The 15000-nt window shown below is 45.2% G+C and overlaps 1 protein-coding gene across 1 annotated transcript; it reads left to right on the plus strand.

Moving 5' to 3' along the window:
- The first annotated feature begins 5 nt into the window (after window positions 1-5).
- Window positions 6-12576, plus strand: LOC143285743 (orexin receptor type 2-like). The gene is made up of 3 exons (XM_076593155.1): window positions 6-109; window positions 5778-6425; window positions 11136-12576. The coding sequence occupies exons 2-3, from the start codon at window positions 6043-6045 to the stop codon at window positions 12112-12114; spliced, it is 1362 nt and encodes a 453-aa protein (XP_076449270.1). The 5' UTR covers window positions 6-109; window positions 5778-6042; the 3' UTR covers window positions 12115-12576.
- Window positions 12577-15000: the final 2424 nt, after the last annotated feature.

Here is a 15000-nt window from a genome sequence, read left to right on the forward strand (position 1 = left end):
CTGTCTTGTCTTTCTTTCTTTCTTTCTTTCCTTCTCCGGGATAGGAACGACCGGCCTTCTGTGCATGGGGTTGCCTTCTTCTGATCCTTCTCCCACCGGGCTGACTGTGGTGCGTTGACTGAGTGTTGGTGTTTTCATCGTGTGTACTTTCGTCGTGTGTGTGTGTGTGTGGGGGGGGGGGGGGCGGGGGGGAAGGGGGTGGTGAAGGGAGGAGGGTAGGGGGGCCGGGAGGGAGTGGGGGGGTGGGGGGGGGGGGCGGAGCGTGGTAGGCGTGGGGGAATTTTTCGTGGTCAGTGCCCGTTTGTTTGGATCTTGATTTCGTGCGACGATGTTTGAAGTATGTATTCTTAACTAAGTTTGATTTACACACACACACACACACACACACACACACACACGTGCACGCAAGCACGCACGCACGCACGCACGCATACACAAACACACACACACGGGCACACACACACACACACACATACACACGAAAGGTTTTAAAGAAACGCATTTCGTTTCAAGGAGATATCCGGTTTTTAACATGATTTTGATTTTGTTTAATTTGATGGATGATGTGGTAATCAATGCATGCTTGCTTCATTGATAAAGAAAAATTAATGTTCGGTCCTTTTTCTTTTAAAAAGAAAATTCTTTCTGCTTTTCTGTTGTTGTTTTTGTATCTGAGATATATCGATCGCGATTTGATTGGAATCGCTTTTTTTTTATATAAATACATTTTTTATACACAGTTTTTCAGTCCAAACTGAATAGGTGTACTGAATTCAATATTGTTTTGTTTCGTTTATTTTATTTTGTTATTTAAAAAGGAAAAACAAAACATTGGAGACTCATTTCAATGTTTTTTTGTTGATTTTTTTATATTGTTTGTTTTTGTCGTTCTTTGTTGCTGTTTTTGTTATGCTCTCTTTTTTTTTCTTTTCTTTTTTTTTTATTGTACATTGTTGTTTCGTTCTCTCTCTCTCTCTCTCTCTCTCTCTCTCTCTCTCTCTCTCTCTCTCTCTCTCTCTCTGTCTTTGTGTTTATGTGTAGAGGGGAGAGTTAGCATCAAATTAAATCTCCTCGTATTCCGTTTTCTCTTGACTGACGTGTAAAAGCCTGAGTTTTGAAAACGTTCAATAAGACTGAAGTTTTTCCGAGGAAAGAAGATTAGGATGAAACACTTCACATCAGACCAATGACTTTACTTATCGTGACTTTATTTTGGATACGGTTGCGTCGGAGTCCGGGTTAAATTCAGCGAACTTGCAGCGGTTTTTGTTGTTGGTTTTTTTTTTTTCAAGAAAACAAAGTAAACAGTTCACAGTATATAGAATAATATATAAATTTGAGAAGAGATAAATCGATAAATCAATGTGTGGGAATACGAGAATTCAGTGTGAATCCCAACAAGACATAAAGGATTAAACGTTAACTCTCTCCATACGAACGGCGAAAGAGACGACGTCAACAGCGTTTCACCCCAATTACCACCATCAAAATATTGCAAGCGGAAGGCTCTTGTACTGAAGAGGTGAATGTTGACAAAGAATACCACAATTCTGACGACGGAAGCTAAAGGTTGGGTCATTCAGACACCCACTGGACATCCGAGGGGTCCGTGTAGAGGAGAAGAAAGGACTGGCTGTACTGAGTGAGTTAAGTTGACGAAAACCTCACACACAATAATTACATGTAATGCTCACAGTAATAGGCACTACACATCCATGGACATATAATGAACAGTTTCAGTTTCAGTTTCCTAAGGAGGCGCCACTGAGTTCGGACAGATCCATATACCACATCTGCTAGACAGATGCCTGACAACAGTGTCACCAAACGCGCTAGTTAGGCCTTGAGTGCAAATCTAGCTTTGAATTTTTTGGACCATCTGTTTGGAACTTACTTCCTTCGTTCATTAAGACGTGCGGTTCATTACGCTCCTTCTTCTTCTTCTTCTTCTTCTGCTTTCGTGGGCTGCAACTCCCACGTGCACTCGCATGTACACGAGTGGGCTTTTACGTGCAGGACCGTTTTTACCCCGCCCTGTAAGCAGCCATGCTCCGTTTTCGGGGGTGTGCATGCTGGGTATGTTTTTGTTTCCATAACCCACCGAACGCTGACATGGATTACAGGATCTTTAACGTGCGTATTTGATCTTCTGCATGCGTTTACACACGAAGGAGGTTCAGGCACTAGCAGGTCTGCACATATGTTGACCTGGGAGATCGTAAAAATCTCCACCCTTTACCCACCAGGCGCCGTCACCGTGATTCGAACCATTACACTCCTTCAAATCAAGCATACGAGAACTTCTGCTCCACAAACAGTAGGCCCACAAAGCTTCTTTTTTTTTTTTAAACCAGCTAAAAAAGACCCCCCCAAAATCATGCTTTTTTATGAAGTCTGTATCTATACCTACATGCAGTGAATTTATTTTATTTCTACCTTTGTGCTTTAATGTTCTTACTTGTTCACCTGTAAATTGGATGTTATTACCTGTAACATCTGCATCAGCAAATTAATCACTTTGTATATGTACAATGTTAAAGTTGTGTTTCTCTGTTCTCTTTTTGTCCGCTATATGTTTCTCACTTCGGTCATGTCTCTGTGTGTGCATAAGTATATATATATATATATATATATATGTGTGTGTGTGTGTGTGTGTGTGTGTGTTGGGTGGAGAGAGTGTGTGCATGTGTATGGATATGAATGTGTGAATGCGTTCGTTTTATTAATTTTTACGATGTTAATGAGGATGATGGTGATCATTCTTCGTTGTAGTAGCAGTAAATGTAGCAGTGTTAACAAAAAGTTATTATTGTTGTTTCGTTATCGTTAATGTTGTTATTGCTATTGTTGTCACAAGGACAGATTAGAAGACTGGGCGATGCCTAAAATCTTTATTCTTGAGTAATAAAGTTTTTGAATCTTGAACCTTGAGTTAGGGGCAAGGTGGCTGCACACGGGACCTCAGTCTATCGTCTCCTCCCAATGACTGGACACTCAGTTTGATTTTCCAGTCAATCTTGGGAGAAAGGGCAAGGCTCGAAACCAGACCCTCGCGGACATTGTTTTGGCAGACATGCGTCTTAACCATTCTGCCATCTTCGTCCTTAACTCTTTCACCGCCAGTCAATTTAGAGTGCAAAATTCTCTTGTGTTGCAAACACAGAAAATATGGTGTCTAATAGTAGCTGGAGATTCCCCCTGCGATGTGTAGAAGATATGGCCTATCCTACCACCGAACATAAAGAGCAGTAGGTTCATGGATAAAAGACCAATGATCTGATCACCCTTCAGTGACATGGGTCCTCTACCTAGCTGCTGCATAGATTCGAGCTTGGCAGTGAAAGGGTTAAGGCGGGTGATGTGACTGCTTACCCGATTACATCCTTTAAAATGAATAAAACGACTTAAACCAACGCACGCAGAAGCGAACATCGAAGGCCTGGTCAAGACAGCTACCAGCTAGGAAGCGAGTGATCTGGGGTTCCATTCCGCAAAGACTGGGGTTTGTAACACACACACACCACCCCTTTACCACCACCCGTCCTTTCTTCCACCTTCACTAGATTCTCTGGTGTAGCTAGTCTTTCGGAAGGAAACTATACCCGGAAGTGAGTGGGGGTTGCGGGGGGAAGGGGGGGGGAGGCAGAGGAGGTGGATGGGGAGGGGGGAAGAAAGGAGGGAAGAATGAACGTCGCTGGTTTATGGCAACATGTTCTCTCCATACCACGAGAAGCAGGCCGTATTTCACACAAGAGAATCTGCTGTGAACGAAAAGCAATCCAGTGCAATCCAGTGCAGTCCAACCCAATCCATGACAATACAATACAATACAATACAATGCATTTTCAGTTTCTAAAAGAGGCGTCACTGCGTTCAAACGTTACATCACATCTGCTCCGCAGATGGCTGACCAGCACCGAAACCCAACGCAGTTAGTCAGACCTTGAGGAAAAGATAAGATAATATAAATCAAAATAAAATAAGATAAGATAAGATGAAATAAGAAGCAAATCAGTGTGAAATCAATGTAACGCAAAAGCAGTGCAAGTGCACTGTGTTCAATAATGAACTCCCTTCATGTACTTTGCTAACGGTAAATCTGAGACAGCTGCTCGTATTTTTATCATCGTGTATCATTTAAAGCACACCTTTACGCAAATAACACCTATTGATCTGTGGGAAAGGTCTCTATCGGTCTGTCTGTCTGTCTGTCCGTCTTTCGCTATGTCTGTCCGTCTATTTATATGCATGTTTCATTCATATTTTACTACAAGCAAATAGACCTCATCACCAGTGCCAATGCTGCCAAATAAAATCCAAACAGCATTGATTTTCCGCCCTGCTGACTGTAGGGGCCATCTCAGTCATGGCTGAAAACCCAACAAAAACGGTCCATGAGACACTGAACAATGTTAAACTTCGATTTAAGATTAATTTAAGCAGGCTATTTCGTTCAGAATTACGTCTCGGTCATTCAACGTAAAAATAGATTCTTAGAATATTACCATCTGTATTATATACAAAGGCGTCATATATATAGACCTCTATACATTTGCCAGTTTAATTGTTTCGGAGGAATGGAAGGGTTATTTAGTTGTAATCTTCACTTGTATCACCCCTCTGTCTTGTTATATATATATATATATATATATATATATATATATATATATTCATTTTGTTTCAATTCTTTAGGTTTATTCATTCATACATTTGTCAGTTTATTCTTATCTATTTATTTATTTATGTATTTGTGTTTAGTTTTGTTGTTGCTGTTGTTTTTTTGTTTTTTTTGTTTTTTTGTTGTTGTGTTTGTTGTTGTTGTTGTTGTTGTTTTGTTTGTTTTTTTGTTTTGTTGTTGTTGTTGTTGTTTTTTTTGGGGGGTGGGGGTTGGGGTGGGGGGGGGGATTGCGAAATGAAAATCGAACTCACCGCAATCAGTTTTCAACATCTTCTAAAACGAACAAACAACGACAAAAATAAGTCTGCTGGCCTACCCCTCTCCCCCTGCCCCCTCCCCCCATACCCCCTCCCCCCGCCGCCCCTGACAGCTGTATTTCAAAACCCAGGTGTATGCAGTACCATACTCAAACCCGCCGCATCAGAAGAAAAAACAGCATAACTTTTTAAGACCGTTTAAACTCGGAAGAGGGCTTGGGACGTAGCGGCCATCACACGCACTGGCGGGTCGCTTTGCATTTTTATGATCCGCTGAGTCACCCTGATATTGCCACAGCAGCGGTCTGGGTTGTGCTGTGTGTGTGTGTGTGTGTGGTGTGGTGATGAGTTGTATGCAAGTTGAGGCCTTTGTTGCGCTGCTGAAGTTGTACTGTTTATATCGTTTAGCTTGTTTCGTTTTTTTCTGGTGTTGACTTGGAGTGGGGGTGGGGGTGGGGGTGGGGAGAGGGGTGGGAGTTGATGTCTTCTGTCACCGTCTGCCGTGATTTTCTTGCATGGACTCTGTGTTTTTAGGAGACGTTCGAGTGTTGTTGTTTTTCCTTTCAAGTTCTTCTCCGAAAACCCGTGTAGAAAATTAGTGCATAGTACACCGGTTGTTACATCTTGAGACTTTCGTTCACTATAAGCTTCAAGTTAGAACAACTGAAGTCGGCCGATATTGAAAAGAAAGAGGTTATCTGTAAACGTAAAGTATAGGTATACCTGTCTAGATTTAAGTGACTTTACCACTTAACATTTTGGTATGGTTTTCGGCCTTTCATAGTTGGTTTGATTGATTTGAACAGTGACGTTTTTGTTTCTTTTTCCTGTTGAATTTCCAGGTGATGAGACAGACATGCTCTCAGCACTGTGTGTGAAAAGATGACAAGATGCCTCACCATGTTTCACTGCCCAAACATACGGCCCTCATTCCGAACCCTATCGGAAATTTCATACAAAACGAGCTGTCAGAAATTAAAGTACACAAAGACAACGTGTGCCACCCGACTTAGATCAGCACAATGAAGCCAGATTAGTGGACCACTGAATACCATTAAATATTCGACAAAACCGTCGACTGAATGTGGTTGTTTGACCAAAGACACCATGAGTAGCGGTCCTTCGCGAACTCTTCAGGCTTTAAGGTCTACATCTTCCGTGTCTGCCACTCAAGCACGTGATTCGCTCGTTCCCACTGACGAAGCAGACGACAATGTGACGACCATTTTACGCGTCTTGGAAGCGGAACACCGGCTGTTCAACATCCCCATCATCACTTTCCTGGTCTTCCTGGCGGGGTTCGGCATTTCCGGAAACGTGTGTGTGCTGCACGTGTACCGCACACGCTATCGGAAGACTGCTGGGAGTTTCTTCATCATGGCTCTGGCCGTGTTGGATCTAACCAGCGCCAGCCTCTGCGTGCCTTTCGACATTTTTGATCTCAGCTATCCCTACACACTTCCGGCGCCTGTGGCTTGCAGGATTTTCAGGTGGGTGCGGTTACCTTGTTTGTTTTTTTTATGTCCTTTTATATGATCATAATATATCCGGGATCTTATTTTAGCGACAGTTTTCGTGCGTTTTGCAACGCAGGGACAGAAGATGGCAGAATGGTTTATACACTCATCTGCCACTGTACAGTGTCTGTTCGGGTCTGGGTTCAAACCCCGGTCTCGCCCTATCTCTCAAGTTGGACTGGAAAATCAAACTGAGCGTCGGCTTATTCGAAAGAGACGAAAGTCAAGTTCCGTGTGCATTACGTAGGTATACTTAGCGCAACGAAAAAGACAGTATGGCAACGGAAGTATTTTTCTCTGGCAGAATTCAAGTCCACTCTGATAGGTGCACAATTTTTTTAGCATGCACCCAAGGCCTGGCTAAGCAATTTGGGTTATGCTTCTGGTCATGCATCTGTGCATCTGTCTATTAGGCCCTACAGGCGTATCATATCGTATCATATCAGATGATACTGAACAATGCTGCCAGTGTCGTTCTCAAAAAGTTTTTTTTTTTAAGTTCATATTACTCCTCTTTTGCGTCAACTTCATTGGTTGCTCATTCAGTACAGAATTCAGTACAAAATTGGCATTTTGGCGTATCACCACTTTGAAGGCTTCCTCCCATCTTACTTATCTTCTGTCCTTCATATTAATTTTACACTCATCCCGTTCTCTTAGGTCTTTGGAGAAAAGCTCTTTCGAGTTCCCAAAGTCTCTTCAAAGACATTTGGTCAAAGGGCTTTTCAGCATCAAGCACGTACCTTCTGTTTGGAATTCTCTTTCCCAGGATCTCTGGCACTCACCAACTCTGTCCTCTTTCAAAAGTAAACTGAAAAACCACCTGTTCAAAATGGCCTTTTGATGTGACGAAGCATAGTTCTTTGTCTCTTTCCACCCTTAGCACTCCCCTTTTGTCCCCCCTCCATTGTAATATTCCTGTGGTGTGTGTGCATGTGGGTTGATGTTTTAGCGCGTGTGCGCGCATGTGTGTGTGTGTGTGTGTGTGTGTGTGTGTGTGTGTGGTGTGCCTTTTCCCTGTGATTATTCATATATCTGCAATTTGTAGTGTTGTATTAGTAGATATTGAACTTGTTTTCCACTTCCATGTATTCATGTGCTCTTGTGTTGTATAATGCACTAATATATATATATATATATATATGTGTGTGTGTGTGTGTGTGTGTGTACTGTTTAATGTGAGGTGCTTAGAGCCCATCTATGGGGAGTTTGCGCCATATAAGTACACTATATTGATGTAGCCAAGTGCTTGGCTGGCTTCAATGACTGCTTCACGCACGATCTGTATAGCAGACTCCTTTATCGCAGCCAACCTGATGGTCTTCAATGACTCACACATAAGGCGCGACGCCATTTCAAATTTTGGTTGTGCGCCCTTTCCAAACAATTGCTCCAAGCATTTATTAAACCATGTCTCTGTATCATTTACTACCAGATTATATCCGTTATGCTTACACACACACACACACACACACACACACACACACTTAAATTAGTAAGAAGGATACTAATTTTGATTTTAGTTTAATAGTTCGTCAGTGTAGGGATATCAGCTAACGCTAAGCATAGGTCATTTCGTCTTTTCGTTACAGTATGATGCTGCAGTTTACAATTCTATATGTGACTGCTGTTGGAAACTAAAACCACACTATTATAGTGTTTGGATAAGAATAGATCAGGCATTTAGAAGTTACAAATCCAATTTTCATTGTCAGCACTTAGCGACAATCACTATACAACCAGTGTTGCTCGCCGGTTTGGGCCAAATTGAGAAGTGTGTTTCGGAAACACATTATTTGATTAAATATCTCTTTTGTTGGATCAGTAAACTACAAGTATTATATACTGGCAGAATTGTCGCAATTCACTCTTTAAATCTATACCATTTGTGTTTGCATACGTTAAACTGATTTAATGCAGTTTGTAATTTCCAGCTATGATCTTGCTAAAACTGACCAGTTCCAGGTGACTTGAATTAAGATTATAAAAATTCACCATTTTATACTCATTAGAAAGGTGGTGTTGAGCTCTTTCTTTTGCAACAAATCCGAGGTAAATCGGTTCCAGGATCACTTAGAAATCTACCACTACACACCTGACAACAAACACGATTTTGGTCAATTTCCGCCTGACTGCGGCCGATTTGCTTCACAGCACATGCGGGTGTCTTTGCAGTTCGTTTGATGGAGTCTCCCGTCGGTCCGACGGATGAGTAGGCAGGCAGGCTTATCTGTCAGTGTGTGTCCTCATATGGGAGAAGAGGCCGATTCTGGATGCGCAGCACTTCCCACAGGTTTTGCAAGGGAAAACGTCTCCAGAAGTTGAGCCCTGCTTCCTTCGCTCACACTTCTCCTTAATGGCCAGCATTCTCTTGTTTTCAAACATCTTTATGCCACAAGAGCACAGCATCCTCCAGCGAGAGTGGTCAAGGGCATCAGTTTCCCAGGAAGTGATGTCTATGTCACAGGCTTTTAGGTTTGTCTTCAAGGTGTCCTTGAAGCGCTTGCAGGGTCTTCCAAGTTCACAGTGGCCTTTCTTTAGGAGGAAGGTGGCAGAATGGTTAAGACGCTCAGCTGCCAATACAGAGAGTCCGTGAGGGTGTGGGTTCGATTCCCGCTCTCGCCCTTTCTCCTAAGTTTGACTGGAAAATCAAACTGAGCGTCTAGTCTTTCGGATGAGACGATAAACCGAGGTCCCGTGTGCAGCACGCACTTGGCACACTGAAAAAGAACCCATGGCAACGAGAGTGTTGTCCTCTGGCGAAATTACGTAAAATGAAAATCCCCTTTCATAGGTACACAAATATGTAAGCATGCACTCAAGGCCTGACTAAGCGCGTTGGGTTATGCTGCTGGTCAGGCATCTGCTCAACAGATGTGGTGTAGCGTGTATGGATTTGTCCGAACGCAGTGACGCCTCCTTGAGAAAGTGAAAGTGAAAGTGAAAGTTTCTTCAGCTGGCCATGCAAAAGCATCTTCGGGATCCTGCTGTCTGTCATGCGGACAACGTGTCCTGTCCCACTTAGCTGGCACTGGATCAGCAGGCTTTCGATGCTGGGTAGGCTGCTCCTCTCTAGGACCTGGAGGTTGGAGACCCTGTCTTGCCACTTTATGCCGAGGATCTTTCGTAGGCATCTCTGGTGAAACTGCTCAAGTTGTTGAATGTGACGGCGATACGTCGTCCATGTTTCACAGCAGTACAACAAGGTGGTCAGAACAACATCTGTGTAGGTTTTCATCTTGGTGCTGAGCATGATGCCTTTGTTGTTCCACAGTCTGTTGTTGAGTCTGCCAAAGGCGGAGCTGGCCTTGGCGAAGCGCAGCGTCACATCTGCATCAAGGGCCCCGTTGCTGCATAGGTGCTGCCCAGGTAGCAAAACTTGTCGATTGACTTGATCTCAGTGTCATCGATCTTGATTGCAGGTGGGGGGGAGGCACTGGCGTTCTGTAGGTTAGCTGGTTGGTTGGTACATGGACTCGGTCTTGCTGAGGCTGATGGTGAGTCCAAAGCGCCTGCAGGAGGTTGAAAACCTGTCCATAATGAACTGCATGTCCTCATGGGTGTGTGCAGCAATCTCGCAGTCATCAGCAAAGAGGAACTCTCTCAACAGTGCCTCAAACACACTGGACCTGGCATGAAGTCGCCGCAAGTTGAGAAGTTTGCCATCTGTGCGAAACTGAATGTAGATGCCCTGTTCAGTCTATGAAGGCGTCAATCAGCATGGCAGAGAAGAGAATGGAGAACAGTGTGGGTGCCAGGACGCAGCCCTGCTTCGCTCCATTTACCACAGGGAACGGATCAGACATGTCAGTATTTTCCTGTACTCTCACCTGCATGCCATCGTGAAATGATGCATTCAGCTGGATTAGGCTCTCTGGGCAGCCGAACTTTAGGAGGATCTTGCACAGACCACCGCGTTTCACTGTGTCGAAGTCCTTTGTCAGGTTTACAAAGACCATGTGGAGCTCCTTGTTCTGCTCACGGCACTTCTCTTGCATCTGGCGTAGAGCAAACACCATGCCAAATGCTCCCCTGCCTGAGCGGAAGCCGCACTGTACTTCAGGGATGACTGTGTTGGAGACATGCAACCAGTCTGTTCAGTATGATGTGGGCGGAGATCTTGCCGGCGATGCAGAGGAAAGAGATTCCACAGTGGTTATCTCAGGATGTCTTTGCAGTTCGTTTAACTCACATAAAATAAGCAACAGAGTGGTGACCACTGATAACTTTTCACTTGAGCTGCATTGTGGCTGTTGTCTGCTATCTCTCTCTCTCTCTCTCTCTGAGCCCAAAAGGCGTCGCACATCATCGCCGTACTGTCTTCTTATCTTCTTTATAACTAGAATATTGTAAAAATAGAACAATAGAAACACCCTTTTGTGGCTGACCTTCTATACGTCCTTGGCCTGTGCACGGAACTTTTCTATCCTTTCACCTTCATACTCTTCAGTAATTCAGTAATAATTCGTTTGTACTGTCCCCTTTTATATACCACTCGGGTGCACACGGCTACATTATTATTATTATTATTATTATTATTATTATTAAGGATCTTTGAGCAGCATTAGGACTGGATATCGCACCAAAGAAAAGTTATGAATTAATATTATTATTATTACCATATCATCATTATCATTATCATAATCATCATTATTATTATCCTATCCTATCCCTGTCCCACAGGTTCCTGGAGTACTGCACCACGGTGGCGGCAGGGCTGACCCTGACGTGCGTGGCCTTCTCGCGCTACTTCAAGATCGTCAACCCCTTGCACTGCTACTCAGCCGGCCAGGCCCGCTCCCTCGTGATCGTCATGGTGTCCACGGCCCTCGCCGTCTGCTGGCCCCAGCTGGTGCTGAGCGGCACGCGCACCGTCCGCACGCGGGTGGCCGGAGTGCTGGGGGAGGACTGCAGCATCGCGGACCGCTACTCGGGTACCGTGTACCCGCTGCTCTTCCACAGCGTGCTGCTGGCCGTCTTCTTCCTGTGCTTCTCCATCATGGTCGCCTTCTACGCGCGCATCGTCTGCGTGGTCTGGAAGCGCAGTCGCACGCGTATCGGGGAGCGCGTGCCCGGCGCCAGCAGGAGGAGGAGGAGGAGGCGGCAGAGCGGGGAGGAGGGAGACGAGGAGGCTCCCGGAAGGAGGAGCGGGACGAGGACGACTTCGAGGAGGAGGTCTTCGGAGGAGCCTCAGTCCCCGGGCAGCACGGGGTCTGAGGGGTCGCTGAGCTCCTCCCAGCTGTCCATCATCAGCACGGTGTCCATGCAGGGCGGTGGTCCTCCCTTGGCAAATAATACCCGGGGGAAGAAACGAGGCGACAGGCGAGGACTGCGGCGGCGACAGGGCGTGCACGGGCAGCCTGCCTCCTACCTAGGGCGGACCACGCGGATGCTGGGGCTGGTGACGGTGGTGGCCCTTCTGGGTTATGTGCCCTTCCTGACGGTGCAGGTGGTGTCGCTGGCGGGGGCGGGGTTCCAGGCGGCGGCCATGGCTGGCTACGAGGAGGAGCTTGCGTTCCAGTTCTGCCTCAAGTCGCACTACCTGTCCAGCGCCGCCAACCCGCTCATCTACTCTGTGCTCAGCCCCGCATTCCGCAAGGAGAGCATGGTGGCCCTCAAACACTTCCTCACCTCCCTGCTTCGGAACTGCCGCCTGAAATGACCAAAGTGTTCCGTTGGACTTTCAGTCTGAGGGTCCCGGGTTCGAATCTCGTTGACGGCGCCTGGTTGGTAAAGGGTGGAGATTTTTCCGACATCCCAGGTCAACATAATAATATGCAGACCTGCTTGTGCCTGAACCCCACTTCGTGTGTATACGCACGCAGAATATCAAATACGCACGCTAAAGATCCTGTAATCCATGTCAGCGTGCGGAAGGTTATGGAAACAAGAACATACCCAGCATGCGCACCCCCCCCCCCCCCCCGCCCCTCCCCCCAATCCCCCTACCCCCCGCAAATGGAGTATGGCTGCCTACAGGGCAGGGTAAAAACGGTCATACACGTAAAAGCTCACGCGTGTACATACGAGTGAACGTGGGAGTTGCAGCCCACGAACAAAGAAAAAGATGACCTCGATGTTCCTGGGTCTTTTCCTACTGATCATGAATTGAAGTGTGTGTGGAAGGGGGTAGGGAGGGGGAAGGGGGGGGGGGCTTCTTGAGTCTGTTGCGCCGGGCGTTTGTTTGGTGTGGTTTGGTGTATATGTGTGTGTGTGTGTGTGTGTGTTGTGACATTGGACGTTTTGGTGTGTGCTACGCAAAGCATTAATTTTGCATCTGATCGCAGGTAGCGTAGAATCTGTCATGATGATTTGCAGACAGATGCCTGGATAGCAGTGCTATGGAAACTTAGGTTCTGGGTTTTTGTGCATATACTGCTCTTGTTGGAACGTGGGACAGAAAAAAAAACCCAGACTGCTCCAAGAAAAGAGCTAGGGTATTCCTGGTGTGGTTTAGCTGATGTGATTCTATGTGTGGTGTCTGTGTGTGTGTGTGTGTGTGTGTGTGTGTGTGTGTGTGTGTGTACGTACATGCCTGTGTGTGTATGTGTGCGTGCGTGCGTGTGTAGATGCGTGCAAGTAATGTTATAGAGCATGGATCACGCACAATTTTCATGAAACATCGTTCAACACAGGTCTGTACTGTGTACAGTGCCCTGACGAAAACTCGCTAATTCTGGTGTGCATCCTTCAGTGCAAAAAGAACTGAAAGAACTCACGAGGTTGGTACGCTGAAGTGAAACACAGTGGCACATGGACTGTGGTCATTAAGCATCATCCACGATGGAACCAATGGGAGTTTGTGGGATATATTATTGGTTAGCACGGATTGGATATTGCTTTCAGGCTGTTCAGTACGTCAGTGTAATATATTATGATCCTATTTCGGTTATGTGTGTGTGTGTGTGTATGTGTGTCTGTGTGTATGTGACACTTCTCTCTCTCTCTCTCTCTCGCTGTCTCTCTGATCTGTTCGTTTGTCGGTTGCAATCGGGCTGTTCAATATGTCTGTGTGATTTGATCATATTTCGGTTGTATGTGTGTATGTGTGACGCTCTGTGTGTGTGTGTGTGTGTGTGTGCTCTGCCCATTTGTCAGTTGAGGGTTGGTTCAGGGCATCTGTGAGACTGCACATTGTCATGTAAGGGTATAGGGGTTGAAGGGATTAGGATCGGCTCGCAGGTAGAGAACAGGTGCACACATGCTCTCACTGTGTCCTCAAACGCAGAGCAGGAACACACAAGAGTGGTTTGTATCAAGTGTCCACGGACACTAAGCAGAACTACGCAGCACTCACTAAGCAGCACACAGGGAACACATACGCAGAACCAGATCCTGAGTCATAAACAATAGCAAAATACACGCTGAACATCACTGACATGAAAGGCTGATATAAAAATTACCAACATATGTGGTCAGGAAAAACAACTCACCCCCCAATCTCTCTCTCTCTCTCTCTCTCTCTCTCTCTCCCTCTCCCTCTCTCTCTCTCTCTCTCTCTCTCTCTCTATATATATATATATATATATATAAAACTGACGAATACAACCCATAGTGTTCATAGACCCCAGCAAATACCATGCAATGATAACAATATGTTTCCATTATGACCAGACAGATCTCCACCTTGTCTCCACAGATTACATCACAGGTGCAAGTACATGGTAATTATCTCCTTCAAAGTTCAGTCTGTCTCCGGTAAACAGCAAACCATGTGTAATATAATAGATATTGGACTATCAATGCTCTCAGTGTTTAGCAACTCAATAACCACATTACAGTTATGCGTATTCACAATTTGTCTGTGCAAAGTAGCCCAGTGGCATATAACATACCTACATCACCTGGCCGTATATCACAACTACCAATATGCGTCCCTTAACAAATAAACAAATCTATTTTCTCTAGAAATAGGTCTACTTTGTCTGTCGACACCAATTTTTCAATAGAACAAAAATCAGTTCTTTCCACACATTCCAGTTATAATGACAGCATCATTTCAGAAATTGTGAAGAAGCTATTTCCACGATCATTTTACTGTTACATTTCCTATTTCTTTTCACAAAACTTTCGTACTTTTCTGACATACTGACACATTGATTAGCAGCAGCCATTTTTATCATTTAAGTTAAAACAGTCACTTGCTTGGTGTGGAAGTTACATTGATATGTCATCTACCAGAAGCAGTGAGATTCTGCCATGTAATGGGACAACAATTTAAATATACAATGAATATTTTGTTTTCTTCTTCTTCTTCTTCTTCTTCTGCGTTCGTGGGCTGCAACTCCCACGTTCACTCGTTTGCACACGAGTGGGCTTTTAGGTGTATGACCGTTTTGACCCGCCATATAGGCAGCCATACTTCCGCTTTCGGGGGTGCGCATGCTGGGAATGTTCTTGTTTCCATAACCCACCGAACGCTGACACGGATTACAGGATATTTAACGAGCGTATTTGATCTTCTGCTTGCATATACACACGAAGGGGGTTCAGGCACTAGCAGGTCTGCACATATGTTGACCTGGGAGATCGTAAAAATCTCCACCCT

The sequence above is a fragment of the Babylonia areolata genome, chromosome 9, assembly GCF_041734735.1.
Source record: "Babylonia areolata isolate BAREFJ2019XMU chromosome 9, ASM4173473v1, whole genome shotgun sequence".
NCBI lineage: Eukaryota > Metazoa > Mollusca > Gastropoda > Neogastropoda > Buccinidae > Babylonia > Babylonia areolata.

Excerpts from the sequence above, each read along its gene's own strand:
- LOC143285743 (XM_076593155.1), top strand. The coding sequence starts at position 6,043 with ATGAGTAGCGGTCCTTCGCGAACTCTTCAGGCTTTAAGGTCTACATCT. Across the intron at positions 6,426-11,135 it reads GTGGCTTGCAGGATTTTCAG|GTTCCTGGAGTACTGCACCA; the intron begins GTGGGTGCGGTT and ends CCTGTCCCACAG.